Source organism: Cucurbita pepo, unplaced genomic scaffold (genome assembly GCF_002806865.2).
Source record: "Cucurbita pepo subsp. pepo cultivar mu-cu-16 unplaced genomic scaffold, ASM280686v2 Cp4.1_scaffold000170, whole genome shotgun sequence".
Lineage (NCBI taxonomy): Eukaryota > Viridiplantae > Streptophyta > Magnoliopsida > Cucurbitales > Cucurbitaceae > Cucurbita > Cucurbita pepo.
In genome coordinates, this window is record NW_019646447.1 from 70,223 (window position 1) to 85,140 (window position 14,918).

Below are 14,918 nucleotides of genomic sequence, written 5' to 3' on the forward strand. Positions count from 1 at the left end.
AATTATACTCTAAAAGAAATCCAATATAATTTCTTTATTATTCTCGATTAAATGATCAAGGTCCTGTAGTTGCCATGGGGGATATTTCCATCAGAAATTTGATGACCTTAAGTGGTGCTAATGCTAATATTCGTACCATTTTCTATAATTTACTGATAAAGACAACTTTGTGCAGTTCTTAATGTTGTATTTTTGTTAGACTAACTAGTTTTAGTATCTCAAATCTTAAGATGTGCGATGTGGCTGCAAATATGTTTGATGAAAGTTCGGATAATACTAATGGAACAATAATGACCTTTTGTTATTCTCACTGCTTCTATTCTGCCAAGATGACCANTTTTTTTTTTTTTTTCCGTATCTAACGTTGATTTTTACATTGTTTTGCGTTGTTCTATTCTGTAATTTTCCCCATGTTCTAACATATAACATGTAACATCTCCAAATAGCATAGTTAAAAATAATTTTGTTACAATAGATTTGTACCATATGATTATTTCATGTTTTGAGTACAATTATTTCACAATATATTATAGGTAAACAGGGGTCTGAGCATATATTTATAGGATTTGGAAGGCGATGGGATATTGTAAAGGATGAGAGTTGGATGGAAAGGGATTAGTACACTTCAATGATAGACCTTAAACCCAGCACAGGAATTATGTTGTAATCACTAAAACCAGCTGCTAGGAAAAGACTCTTCCATTCTCTCTCATTCCGTTCTCTGCCAGTGAAAGTGGTCATCATGTACACGTCCAAACAGAGTTGAGTTTCTACCGACTCCTTGTCTCTCTGTTCTTCCAGTACTATCTCTATAATTATTACCTTACCCCCCTCAGCTCTACTTGGAATTGCAGCCTTACAATTCTTCAATATTTGAATGCTCTCTTCATCACTCCAGTCATGTAGAACGAACTATTAACCAAAACCAAAAAGGAACGAGTGGTTTACTTGTTAGGTGGTTTACTTATGTTAGGTTAGTTTCGTCTTTAAACTTTCACTCATGTGTTAAATAGATCTTTCAAATTTAAAAAAGTATTATGAGGCATTGAAATCTTTCAATTTTGTATCTAATAACTTCTTAAATCTTAAAAACTTTAAATCGGTCCTTGAAATAATAGGACATGTTTGAAATCAATTTAAAGACGTATCAGATATAAAATTGAAAGTTTCTTTTGACAAATTAAAACTTTTTATGGAAACGATTCTTACTCGCCCTTTAAAAATATATTTACCTTCAACAGGAGTGCATTTGCTTGTGGAATTTTTTCAAACATATCTCCTCCAATGAAGTTGAGGTTTTTTTTGGCTTGTTGAGGCTCTTGGTTAGCAACAACTTGTGGGAGATCAAACACAATGCAAGAGATGTGTGGGAATGCCTCCACAATAGCCTTAGCCATAGCGCCTCCACCTCCGCCAACATCCACCAACGACGTCACCCCTTCAAACATCCCTCGGCATTCGCTCGTCACCACTTTCCCAATTAACTGAGAATCATGGATCAGCGTTTGATGGAATAGATTGCCAAAACCAGAAGGTTGTTGTGCAATATAATCCCATATTGTATTCCCGTTTGCCATTTCGAAGGCAGTGGAATTATGGTCTTTATCATCACTACATAGCCAGTTGCTCATAGTTTCCCACGGAGCCATGAAGACTGGACTGATAAGTAGAAGCAACAAGGGCGTGGTGTCAAATGCGTTATGGTTTTGGCGGAGGAGAAGGCGAGAGGGTGTGGTGAGAGAGAAGAAGCCAGAATGAGTTTCAGCAAAGAAGCCAGAATGAACGAGGAGACGCATAAGACGGCCAAGGCATTGAGCTTTGGAGGGTTGAATATGGAGTTCTTTCACTAAGCTAGAAAGACTCATGGGTTGGCCATGGCTGTGGATGATGTCTGGTATGCCTAATTGGACAATGCATCTTAGAGACATGGAGTTGATATACTTGAAAGTATGATTCCAGACATGGGCTTGAGCTTCCATTAATTCTCTGTTTTCTCCCATTTTGTCACCCAAAGCTTCTTGCTTTTCCACCAAAGAAACACACGTCTATATATAGACGCACATCCAACTTTCACAATCCTTCAAATCCCTTTCATCCAAACTATACAAATTTTATTCTTGTGAAATATAATCCAAAACATTGCTTTAAAATATGTTTAATATTTAAACCTAAGCAACCAACATTTGGGTGGAGTCTCACATTGACTAATTAAGAGAAAGATGATGGAGTTTATAAATAAGAAATATTATCTCTATTGGTAAAGCAAAATCCTGAGAACATATGCTTAAAGTGAACAATATTATACTATTATGGAAATTCGTGATTTCTAACATGCTAGTCATGTCAGAATCCTAAATGTCGAGTAAAGAAGTTGTGAGCTTTGAAGGTGTAATCAAAAGTGACATTGANATAGCGCCTACTACTTATGTTACCGCCCTGAGAGAAACTAAGGCCATAAAAGGAGATGAAGGACCTCGAGAACCCCCTCCACCGACCATCGTTGTGGGACAAAAATGACGTTATGACTAGATTGGCCCTTACGACCAACCTTCTACGCGATCACAACGACGACCTGATAGATATCCAGGGATCCTAGGCGTGGTCAACAACTAGGCCGATATGAGACTAGAGAAGTTGAGAGACCTAGATGCAATGAATACAAGAAAAATCATTGGGTGTAATGCTAAAAAAAAATTAAAAAAAAATGATCAAAGTCAGAGGGGCAAAAGGGGCATTTTGCTCCCAGCCCATTATAGGGGTTTTGAGGATTCTCCACAAATTACCTGCAGCAAAAGAGAAAAGTGTGAGAGAAAAAGTTGAGAGAAAACTTGAGAGGAAAAAGTAAATCGACAGAGTCCTCGTCGGAGAATCACCAACGAAATTCATCCTCTACCGAGACTTACACTCTGGAGCTTCTTCGAGAGAGAAGAAAGACTCGTGTTGTTGAGGTTCCATCTTCCGTCAAGATCCGAGAGAAATCCGCAAGGTAAGATCTCGAACGTTACTCTCTAGATCTGAGATCTTTGTTTGGGAATAGAGTGTTAAAGTTTACTATCTTCTTCTAGGGAAGTTCAGCCACTGATTTTGTGAGGAAATCGGACGAAATGTTGAGATCGGAGAATCTTTCCAAGAACGGTAAGGATGTTATTAGACTTCTTTCCGATGCTCATAACTCGTTGTATGATTAAGTAAAAATCAAGAAAAAAATATTGGCACGTAGGTTGTAGTATGATCTAAAACTTTGTTGAAGAAGTCATTATGGTTTGGATCAAGAATCGAGAGATAGAAAAATGAGAAGAACGTCATAAAACTAATCGAAAACCTCATTTTTCGGCTAGGATGAGAGAGAAGGCGACAGCGCGCCACGTGTCAACCGGCAAGAGGTCCGCATGCGCCAATAATCACCGGACACGCGTCGAACGCCGCCTGGGGAGCTGCGGCTCCAGCCTTCCAGCGACACGCGTCTGTTGCCACGCAACCCGACCCGCGTTCCTCGGCTAACACGGTACCCGCGAGACGAAACAAACTGCGACGACCCACAGTCCACCCGAACCGAACCAACAACCCACGGCTGCAGAAAAACGTGTGCGTGTAACACTCATGCGTGGAACCTGCGAGTGAGTTTGTCCCAGCGCGTGTAAGCCCATTTTCGTCCCGTTCAACTCCTTTTTTCCCTATTTTCCTCCCGAATCCAATCCTAACTCTATTTTATATGAAATAGGATCCTATTGAGGAACAATCAGTACCTTTTGATATGCTAATTGTGTGGAAACGCTACATAAGGGCACACATCATCCAAGTAAGTCACCACACGGATCTTTAGGAAGAAATACTTGTAGGAGTCGCTTGGATAAGCATGCATGCTAGTTTAATTACCTTAGGTAGTAGCTTTCCATGTTTGATTGTAGGTAATTTGTTTGTTAAGATTATGGATGTTTTATGAGAAGTATTATGAGAATCGTCTGAGTGTTGCAATTATGTTTTAACTTCCGCTTTATATGTATATGTTTATTTCATGCTGAAAGGAGGATGGGAACATGTGAACTCTGCGCTCCGGGAGTTGATGGATGTTATTGCCCCGTTGAGCATGTATGTTTACTTTGCATGAAATATGTATGATGATGTTGAATGATAGTTTTGTGCACACTCACTTAATTTTCATGACCCACATTTATGATTAAGTCTAAGATTTGTGGTTAGAGTAACAAGACACTAGGTAACCTTTCCCCTAGGAGTATAAGAAACTACCATGGTAAACAAACTACCTCTAGAGTACCCTTAGGTTAACTGTGTGCGATTGGTGTTAATGCTTCGTGGGAGACCAGGGGGTTCCTGATCAGGACTTGTCTGCTCTAAAGCCGTTTTAGCATGGGAAATGGGAGACCCACGTTGAAACGAACCATTTAGCTAGATGGGAATGGGGGAGGTAGCCCTCCCCGAACAATGGGGGATTATCATAGGACTAGGGGGTTGCAGCTCACTTCCTAGATATGACACCAGGTAGTCTCATAGCCATGCCGAGGTAGCTACTCGTAGAGTACTAGTCAAACACAGGTTGGCGTAAGGGAACTCTTAAGGTATAAATGAAAGGACGAAGTACCAAAGAAGCCTTAAGGAGCTAAGACCTGAACTAGATGTTCTAGAGTCAAAGAAAAAGACAGTGGCAGTTTGTCAAAATTAGGATGTGATAAGAGCCTACAAGTAGGTGGCTTACTCAATATAATTTTATACTCATTCTTGCTATATCTTTCTTTGTTAGGTACGTGAGGCGTTGGGTCAAGAGAGGGCACGTTGAAAGATGTGGAATGTCACAGAGGAAGCGTGTCCCGGGGCGTCAGTCCAGTTTTACCGATTAGTACACTTGTCCTTCATGTTTTCTCTCTTTGTCTAAAACTAGTCACCCACGTTCTCTTTGTATTAAAATGCTCTTTTTACAAAATAAATGATTGATTTTTGAAATGATGTTTTCCTTTGAATTTCTTGCATACATACTACACGTCATGGTCTTAATGAGTCACGACTTGAGGTAAAATTTATGGGTCGTGACAAATTTGGTATTAGAGCACCAGGACATAGGTCCTGTAAACACTTAGGTTAGAGAATCGTATCCTCTGTGACGCGCCCATCAATCACGTGTCGCTCGCGACCAGACAGTCTCACGAATTTGAATTGCGAAATCAAGAGATAAGTTGTTAAGTAGAGAATTTATCATGATTGTTTCTTGTGTTATAATTGCACATTTTCTAGAGGTTGAGCTTTGAATGAATTGTAACCGTAATTTTTCTATTGTGGTAGCTAAATGGCACCAAAGAGATGTGGACCCTATCTAGGGCCTGGACCTAGAAGGAGAAGAAGAGTCGCTCAGAACACTGATGTCCCGTCACCTGAGGTGGAACAACCTATACCTGAACCTCAAGAGGAGGTTGATGAAATGCCCTAATGGTTCGAGAGTCCTATACCACAGGCATCAAGATCAGGAATGAGTCAAAGGAGAGCAATGACTCAAGACTTACCTGACGTAGACTCTACTGCTCCTTCTCCTAAGGCGGTCCCACCAGTGCCCACCAATAATGTAGAGGTTCCACCTAGCCAACCAACAACTAATCTCACTACAGATGTACTACAGGCATTTATGTTAACCTCTATGGAGAATCAGGCACAAATGACTCAGATGATGCAGACACTAGTTACTAACTAGGCTACAGCAACAGGCAATACAACAGGCAACAATGCAACAGACAACAATGCAACAGACAACAATGTAACAAACAACAATGTAACAGGCAGCAGTGCAACATACAGCATTGCAACGGAACAGAGACTCAGGGACTTTGACTGTGGAGTCTCGTTATCTGAAAGACTTCCAGAGGCATAACCCGCCTTCCTTTGATGGTGGTAAAATAGATCCCGTCGCAGCAGAAAACTGGCTCGAGGCTATGGAAACAGTCTTCTTTTACATGAACTGTCCACTGGAATATCAGGTTCATTGTGGAACTTATATGTTGAAGGGAGAGGCTCATTTCTGGTGGAAGGATGCTAAAAAAAATATTGCACCGCTTGGAGAGTCTATTTCTTGGTGTCAGTTCAAAGAGGCCTACCTCCGCAAATACTATCCAGTCACTGCCAGGATGAAGTTGCAGACAGCATTCCAAGAACTCAAGCAGGGTGACCAATCTGTGGAGGATTATGATTTGGAATTCAATAAATTGGCAAGATTCTCTCCTATATATGTCAGCACTGAAGAGCTTAAAGCTGAACGTTTTATCGTCAGTCTAAGGGAGAACATTAGAGGTTACGTGGCATCTCAGACATCCATAGATTATACAGCAGCCCTCAAAATGGCGACCCTCATTGATACGCCTCGTATTGACAAATTACAGTCAGGGTCAGCCCAAAAATCCTACATAGCAGTTCTAGGGAAAAAGATAGACCAGAACTATCCCAAGACTAGCAGAGCACCCTGTGGTGGCACTGCCAATCGTGGAAGAGCCCTAGCACAGAACAAGGACCCATGTCCTTGTTGGATTTCGATAATCGGCCACGTAAATCCTTTCTTTTCGGTGAGAGGAAATTGTCGACAGGAGGTTGTTGGAAGAAAAAATAATGCGTAAAATAACAGAGAGAAGGACTGAAAGTTTGACTGCTCTTCAAAATCAGGTTATGAAATCTTGTAAACAGATTTCCTATTTAAATATAACCTATACTAAAAATGGGTGGAGAGTGGCCAACTTAATCTGTGCCACTTCCTAGAAAATTGCCATCTAAGAATTCGCTAATCCATTCGAAGTGTTTGTCAAATGGTCAAACGAAGAATTAAATGTAAACGTGTGAAACTAAATAAGGAAAAACAAAGGTTTTATCTAACAATCTCCTCCTAAAACATGTGTTATATCTGCCTTATTTCGTTTCGTTTGAACTCCGTTTTGAGCCCTATGGCTCGGTGTTCCTGGCGGCATGTCCTCCAGACTCCACGTCTTGTTCGGCCGCCTCTTCTTCGAGTTGGCGCGCCGCCAGTCCAGGTGGTTCACCTCTNAAGAAAAAATAATGCGTAAAATAACAGAGAGAAGGACTGAAAGTTTGACTGCTCTTCAAAATCAGGTTATGAAATCTTGTAAACAGATTTCCTATTTAAATATAACCTATACTAAAAATGGGTGGAGAGTGGCCAACTTAATCTGTGCCACTTCCTAGAAAATTGCCATCTAAGAATTCGCTAATCCATTCGAAGTGTTTGTCAAATGGTCAAACGGAGAATTAAATGTAAACGTGTGAAACTAAATAAGGAAAAACAAAGGTTTTATCTAACAGTCCTAAGTGTCAGCGCCCTCACCTAGGGGAATGTCGACAAGGAACTGATGTATGCTACAGTTGTGGCCAAACAGGACACTTTGTAGCAAACTTTCCTCATAAGAGAGAACATAATACTAACCGACCTGCAATAAAGAATCAAAGGGATCGGGGTGCCCAACAGCAGCAAGGGTAAGTTGTAGCCCATGCAACCACAGGCAGACAAACCGACGCGCCTGACGTAGTTGTTACAGATACACTACCCGTCTTTGGTCTTGATTCAGGTTCTACACATTCGTTTGTGTCTGAGGAATTCGTTGACTTGGCGCACCTAGAAAAAGAACCCTTAGAGACCATTCTATTAGTGTCCACCCCTGTTCACGAGCTATTAATGGCTACTCATAGAGTTAAGGGAGGTAGTGTGACAGTGTCAGGACGTGTCATAGAAGCTGCTTTAATAGTATTAAGTATGCAAGACTTTGATGTCATTTTGGGTATGGATTGGCTAAGCGAGAATCGTGCTTTAATAGATTGTGAAACTCGAACAGTTACTCTCAGATTCCTGCGAGGGGATAGTTTTACATATAAAGGAGCCACTTCCAAAAGAATCCCAAGCGTCATAATTGCACTAAAGGCTAGAAATATGATCCAAAGTGGTGCAAGCGCATTTTTAGCCACTGTGACCCTAGACAACAGAAATGAACAGACAGTCTCGTTAGTACACATTGTCAGGAAATTCGTTGATGTTTTCCCTAAGAATTTGCCAAGTTTGCCCCCAATTAGGGAAGTTGACTTCGGGATCGACCTAGAACCAGGAACTGCACCGATCACCAAGGCACCCTATAGAATGGCACCTGCAGAACTCAGGGAATTGAAGGAACAGATACAGGAGCTATTGGATAAGAGTTTCATAAGACCCAGTGTATCGCCCTAGGGAGCCCATGTTCTGTTTGTCAAGAAGAAGGATGGATCCCTACGTCTGTGTATAGACTATAGAGAACTGAACAAGGTGACCATAAAGAATAAGTACCCCCTCCCGAGAATCGACGACTTGTTTGATCAATTACAGGGAGAAACGATATTCTCCAAAATTGACTTGAGATCAGGGTATCATCAATTGAGAATAAGAGAAGAAGATATACCCAAAACGGCCTTCAGAAGTCGCTATGGACATTATGAGTTTCTTGTCATGTCCTTTGGTCATACCAATGCACCATCCGTCTTTATGGAACTAATGAACAGGGTGTTTAAGGAATTCTTAGACACTTTTGTTATAGTCTTTATTGATGACATTCTGGTGTACTCTTAGTCAGAGGCAGAGCACGAAGAGCATTTGAGGAAAGTTTTGACCGTACTGAGAACGCAGCGACTGTACGCTAAGTTTTCAAAGTGTGAGTTTTGGCTATCTGAGGTAGCGTTTTTGGGTCATGTGGTGTCAAGCAGAGGAATCACAATGGACCCAGCTAAGATAGAGGCAGTGATGAAGTGGCCAAGGCCGACCACAGTCACTGAAGTACGGATTTTTCTAGGACTAGCTGGATATTACAGAAAGTTTGTCTAAGATTTCTCCAAAATATTTTTGGCGCTAACTTAGTTAACCAAGAAGGGCAAGTCCTTTGTGTGGATATTAGCTTGCGAACAGAGCTTCTAGGAACTCAAGGAGAGGTTGGTGACAGCACCAGTCCTCACAGTTCCAGATGGATATGGGAATCTAGTGGTGTACAGCGACGCATCAGGAAAAGGTTTAGGGTGCGTGCTCATACAGAAGGGTAAGGTGATAGCTTACGCTTCCAAACAACTGAAGGAATATGAACAAAATTATCCCACTCATGACCTCGAGTTAGCAGCAGTGGTGTTTGCATTGAAACATGGCGACATTATCTGTATGGAGAGAAAATCCAAGTATTCACTGATCACAAGAGCCTCAAGCACCTATTTACACAGAAGGAGCTTAATATGAGACAGAGGAGATGGTTGGAACTAGTAAAGGATTATGACATCGAGATCTTGTACCATCCAGGTAAGGCCAACGTTGTGGCGGACGCATTGAGTAGAAAGGTTTTTCATACTTCCGCGATGATCACCAAGCAGGAAAGAATACAGGATGAGATGAAGAGGGCTGGTATCGATGTTGTAATGAGAGGTGGTACTGCTCAGATAACATAGATTACCATGCAACCCACCTTGCGAAAACAAATTATTGACGCTCAGAAGTCTAATGAACACCTTGGAAAAGTGTGAAATCAAACAGAGACAGAAAGACTAGTATGGTACTCTATCTCTTCAGAATATGACATCGAGATCTTGTACCATCCAGGCAAGGCCAATGTTGTAGCGGAAGCATTGAGTAGAAAGGTTGTTCATACTTCCGCGATGATCACCAAGAAGGAAAGAATACAGGATGAGATGAAGAGGGCTGGTATCGATGTTGTAATGAGAGGTGGTACTGCTCAGATAACACAGATTACCATGCAACCCACCTTGCGAAAACAAATTATTGACGCTCAGAAGTCTAACGAACACCTTGGGAAAGTGTGAAATCAGACAGAGACAGAAAGACTAGTATGGTACTCTATCTCTTCAGACGGGGGCCTGCTGTGGAAAAATCGTCTGTGTGTTCCCCATGACAAGAAAATCCTGAAGGATATTACGACAGAAGCCCATGATACTTCTTACACGTTCCACCCTGGAAGTACAAATATGTATCAGGATCTTAAGGGATGTAATTGGTGGCCATGGATGAAGAAGGACATAGCAGATTTCGTAAGCCGATGCTTGACTTGTCACCAAGTGAAGGTCCCGAGACTGCGCCTAGCAGCACTGCTACAACCCTTAAAGGTCCCTCAGTGGAAATGGGAAGCAGTTTGTATGGATTTTATCTCGGGTTTGCCCAAGACCAAGCAGAGCTTCAACGTAATCTGGGTAGTTGTTGATAGACTTACCAAAATGGCTCCCTTCATCCCAGTAAAATCCACTTATCGTGTGGATTGGTGGGCTCAACTGTTTATTAGAGAGATAGTACGCCTGCATGGGGTATCGGTGTCCATAGTATCTGATCAGGACACTAGGCTCACCTCTCAGTTTTGAAAAAGCCTCCAAAAGGCATTGGGAACTCGGCTAAGGTTTAGTACAACAATTCATCTTCTGACGGACGGACAGACTAAAAGACTAAACTAAATCTTAGAAGATATGTTGCGAGCATGTGTCATGGATTTCGCTGGGTGCTAGGACGAACATCTACCTCTGATAGAATTTGCTTACAATAACAGTTATCAAGCGACCATCCAAATGGCCCCTTTTGAGGCACTGTATGGGCGGAGGTGTCGAACACCGATATTTTGGGAAGAAGTAGGCACGCAGCAACTATTGGGACCTAAGTTGGTTCAGGTCACCAATGCAGCGGTACAAAAAATTAATCAAAGAATTCTCACCGCACAGAGTTGACAGAAGAGCTATGCAGATTTTCATAGAAGAGACCTCAAGTTCGAGGTGGGTGACCATGTGTTCCTGAAGGTAGCCCCTATGAGGGGGTGATGAGGTTTGGAAAGAAGGGAAAGTTAAACACAAGGTTAATAAGCCCTTTCAAAATTTTAGAAAGAGTTGGGGTCGTGGCTTATAGGATTGCTCTACCACCAAACCTTGTCGCGCCGTTCACGATGTGTTCCACGTGTCAAAGTCAGAGGGCAAAAGGGGCATTTTGTTCCTCAACCCATTATAGGGGTCCTGAGGGTTTTCCACAGAGTACCTGCAAAAGCGAAAAGTGTGAGAAAGAAAGTTGAGAGAAAACTTGAGAGGGAAAAGTAAATCGCCGGAGCCCTCGTCAAAGAATCACCAACGAAATTCATCCTCTACCGAGACTTACACTCTGGAGCTTCTTCTTGGAGAGAAGAAAGACTCGTGTTGTTGAGGTTCCATCTTTCGTCAAGATCCAAAAGAAATCCACAAGGTAAGATCTCGAACGTTACTCTCCAGATCTGAGATCTTCGTTTGGGAATAGAGTGTTAAAGTTTACTATCTTCATCTAGGGAAGATCCGCTATTGATTTTGTGAGGAAATCGGACGAAACGTTGAGATCTAAGAATCTTTCCAAGAACGGTAAGGATGTTATCGGACCTCTTTCCGACGCTCATAACTCGTCATATGATTAAGTAAAAATCAATAAAAAAATATTGGCACGTAGGTTGTAGTATGATCTAAAACTTTGTTGAAGAAGTCATTACGGTTTGGATTAAGAATTGAGAGATAGAAAAATGAGAAGAGCATCGGAAAACTAATTGAAAACCTCATTTTTCTGCTAGGAGGAGAGAAAAGGCGACAGCGCGCCACGTGTCAACCGGCAAGAGGTTCACGTGCGCCAATAATCACCAGACACGCGTCGAACGCCGCCTGGGGAGATGTGGCTCCAGCCTTCCAGCGACACACTTCTGTTGCCACGCAACCCGACCCACGTTCCTCGGCTAACACGGTACCCGCGAGACGAAACAAACTGCGATGACCCACAGTCCACCCGAACCGAACCAACAACCCACGGCTGCAGAAAAACGTGTGCGCGTGACACTCATGCATGGAACCTGCGAGGGAGTTTGTCCCGGCACGTGGCTGGCGCGTGGAAGCACGTGTAAGCCTGTTTTCATCCCGTTCGACTCTTGTTTTCCCTATTTTCCTCCCGAATCCAATCATAACTCTATTTTATATGAAATAGGATCCTACTGAGGAACAATCAGTACCTTTTGATACGCTAATTGTGTGGAAATGCTACGTAAGGGCACGCATCATCCAAGTAAGTCACCACACAGATCTTTAGAAAGAAATACTTGTAGGAATCGCTTGTATAAGCATGCATGCTAGTCTAATTACCTTAGGTAGTAGTTTTCCATGTTTGATTGTAGGTAATTTGTTTGTTAAGATTATGGATGTTTTATGAGAAGTATTATGAGAATCGTCTGAGTGTTGCAATTATGTTTTTACTTCCGCTTTAAATGTATATGTTTATTTCATGCTTAAAGGAGGATGGGAGCTTGTGAACTCTGGGCTCTAGGAGTTGATAGATGTTATCGCCCCGTTGAGCATGTATGTTTACTTTGCATGAAATATGTATGATGATGTTGGATGATAGTTGTGTGCACACTCAGTTAATTTTCATGACCGACATTTATGATTAAGTCTAGGGATTTGTGGTTAGAGTAACAAAACACTAAGTATAGACCTAACCTTTCCCCTAGGAGCATAAGAAACTACCACGGTAAACGAACTACCTCTAGAGTACCCTTAGGTTAACTGTGTGCAATTGGTGTTAATACTTCGTGGGAGACTAGAGGGTTCCTGATCAGGACTCGTTTGCTCTAAAGCCGTTTTAACATGGGAAATGGGAGACCCACGTTGAAATGAACCATTTAGCTGGATGGGAATGGGGGAGATAGCCCTCTCCAAACAATGGGGGATTATCATGGGACTAGGGGGTTGCAGCTCACTTCCTAGATATGACACCAGGTAGTCTCATAGCCATGCCGAGGTAGCTACTTGCAGAGTACCAGTCAAACACAGGTTGGCGTAAGGGAACTCTTAAGGTATAAATGAAAGGATGAAGTACCAAAGAAGCCCCAAAGAGCTAAGACCTGAACTAGATGTTCTAGAGTCAAAGAAAAAAACAGTGAAAGTATGTCAAAATTAGGATGCGATAAGAGCCTACAAGTAGGTGGCTTACTGAGTGTAATTTTATACTCATTATTGCTATATCTTTCTTTTTCAGGTATGTGAGTCATTGGGTCAAGAGAGGGCACGTTGAAAGATGTGGAATGTCACAGAGGAAGTGTGTCCCGAGGCATCAGTCCTGTTTTACCGATTAGTACACTTGTCCTTCATGTTTTCTCTCTTTGTCTAAAACTACTCCCCCATGCTCTCTTTGTATTGAAACGCTCTTTTTATAAAATAAATGATTGATTTTGAAATGATGTTTTCTTTTGAATTTCTTGCATACACACTACATGTCATAGTCTTAATGAGTCACGACTTGAGGTAAAAAATTTGGGTCGTGACATTGGGAGAAATTTTTGGCCTGCATTAGAGTCTGTTATCGGTGTGGACAAGAAGGTCATATAGCCAGGAATTGCTCAAGGGTCACTTGGATAATTGTGGTAACTAGAAAAGTGGTCCAACTGCAGCAGATCGCCCCACTCAGAACCGTCCTCCAGCGAGAGCTTATGCCTTCACTAGTAAGAATACTGGAAATCCCGACGTTGTGGTGACAAGTACTTTATCTGTCCTTGGTCACCTTGCTTTAACATTATTTGACTCCGGATCTATGCATTCATTTATATCTACTGTTTTCATTAATCAAGCATAGAATCTCTTTTGCATGAATTTTTTGTTATCACCCCAATAGGTGTGGATTTGATTTCTGCGAATCGGGTGAAAGACAGTCAAGTGATAGTATCAATAATTAGCCTAGAATTAAACCTAATGGTTTTTGACCTTATTGACTATGACATAATACTATGTATGGATTGGTTAGCTAAAAATCATGCTAGTATAGACTGTTATAAGAAGGAAGTGGTGTTTACGTCACCGTCCAAGACTAGATTTAAGTTCAAGGGTATTTGTCTAGGGACTATGCTTAAATTAATATCGATGATGAAAGCGAGGAAGTTGGTCTAGCATAGAGCGTGGGTTATACTAGTCAATGTTAGTAGAAAATGAATTTCTAGACGTGTTCCTAGAGGATTTACCAGAAATTTCCCCTTCTTGAGATTTGAACTTCGTAATAGAACTTGAACCATGTATCGACCCTATCTCTAAGGCCCCGTATCATATATAACTTCTTAACCTACTTTCTCTATTGTTTCTATTGTTTGTTAATGTATATACCTCATCAATATAAACCTTTTAGCCAGGGTTCTTCTTGCATTTTCTCTCTCTTGTTCTTGTTCATCTAGATCGAATGTAAGCGTTGTTGTGCGATCCTAACATTTTCATCCACAGATAGATGGTCAAACGAAACGTTTTAACCATATCTGTCTAACGGATATGGTTTAAACAACAGTTTTCAGGAAAATATTGGCATGATACCATATGAGACTTTATATGGAAAATGGTGCAGGTCTCTATTATGTTGGGACGAAGTAGGGGAACGATAATTGGGGGGTCCCAAATTAGTTCAAGTTACCAATGAGGCGGTGCAAAAGATCAAGGCGAGGATGCACACTGCTCAGAGTAGACAGAGAAGTTATGCAGATTTAAGGCGTAAGAGCCTAGAATTTGAAATGGGCGACTTGGTATTTCTAAAGGTGACCCCGATGAAAGGCGTTCTAAGGTTTGAACGCATAGGTAAATTGAGTCCACAATTGGCACATGAACTAAATACACTACGTAACAGGGACATTGCTTTAGTCAAAATATTGTGACCAGTGAGGATCTTGGCACATGAACTAAACACAATACATACCAGGGACCTCGCTTTAATCAAAATATTGTGACCAGTGAGGATCTTGGCACATGAACTAAACACACTAGGTAACAGGGACATCGCTTTAGTCAAAATATTGTGACCAGTGAGGATCTTGGCACATGAACTAAACACACTAGGTAATAGGGACATCGCTTTAGTCAAAATATTGTGACGAGTGAAGATCTTG

At 41.5% G+C, this 14,918-nt stretch overlaps 1 protein-coding gene and 1 long non-coding RNA gene across 3 annotated transcripts; one reads left to right on the top strand and one right to left on the bottom strand.

Annotated features, from left to right (window-relative positions):
• Positions 1–337: 337 nt before the first annotated feature.
• Positions 338–2,000, bottom strand: LOC111784201 (probable O-methyltransferase 3). The gene is made up of 2 exons (XM_023664984.1): positions 1,233–2,000; positions 338–912 (listed from the first exon to the last, which is right to left on the bottom strand). Exons 1-2 carry the CDS (start codon positions 1,998–2,000, stop codon positions 616–618), a joined length of 1,065 nt encoding a protein of 354 aa, XP_023520752.1. The 3' UTR covers positions 338–615.
• Positions 2,001–2,800: 800 nt separating this feature from the next.
• Positions 2,801–5,725, top strand: LOC111784194. 2 transcript variants are annotated; one of them, XR_002813495.1, is made up of 5 exons: positions 2,801–2,986; positions 3,066–3,135; positions 3,339–3,637; positions 3,722–3,799; positions 5,296–5,725. It is a non-coding gene; the product is annotated as an uncharacterized LOC111784194 (long non-coding RNA). The 2 variants fall into 2 exon arrangements; XR_002813494.1 differs by lacking the exon at positions 5,296–5,725 and having other exon boundaries at positions 3,722–3,964.
• The last annotated feature ends 9,193 nt before the right edge of the window (positions 5,726–14,918 follow it).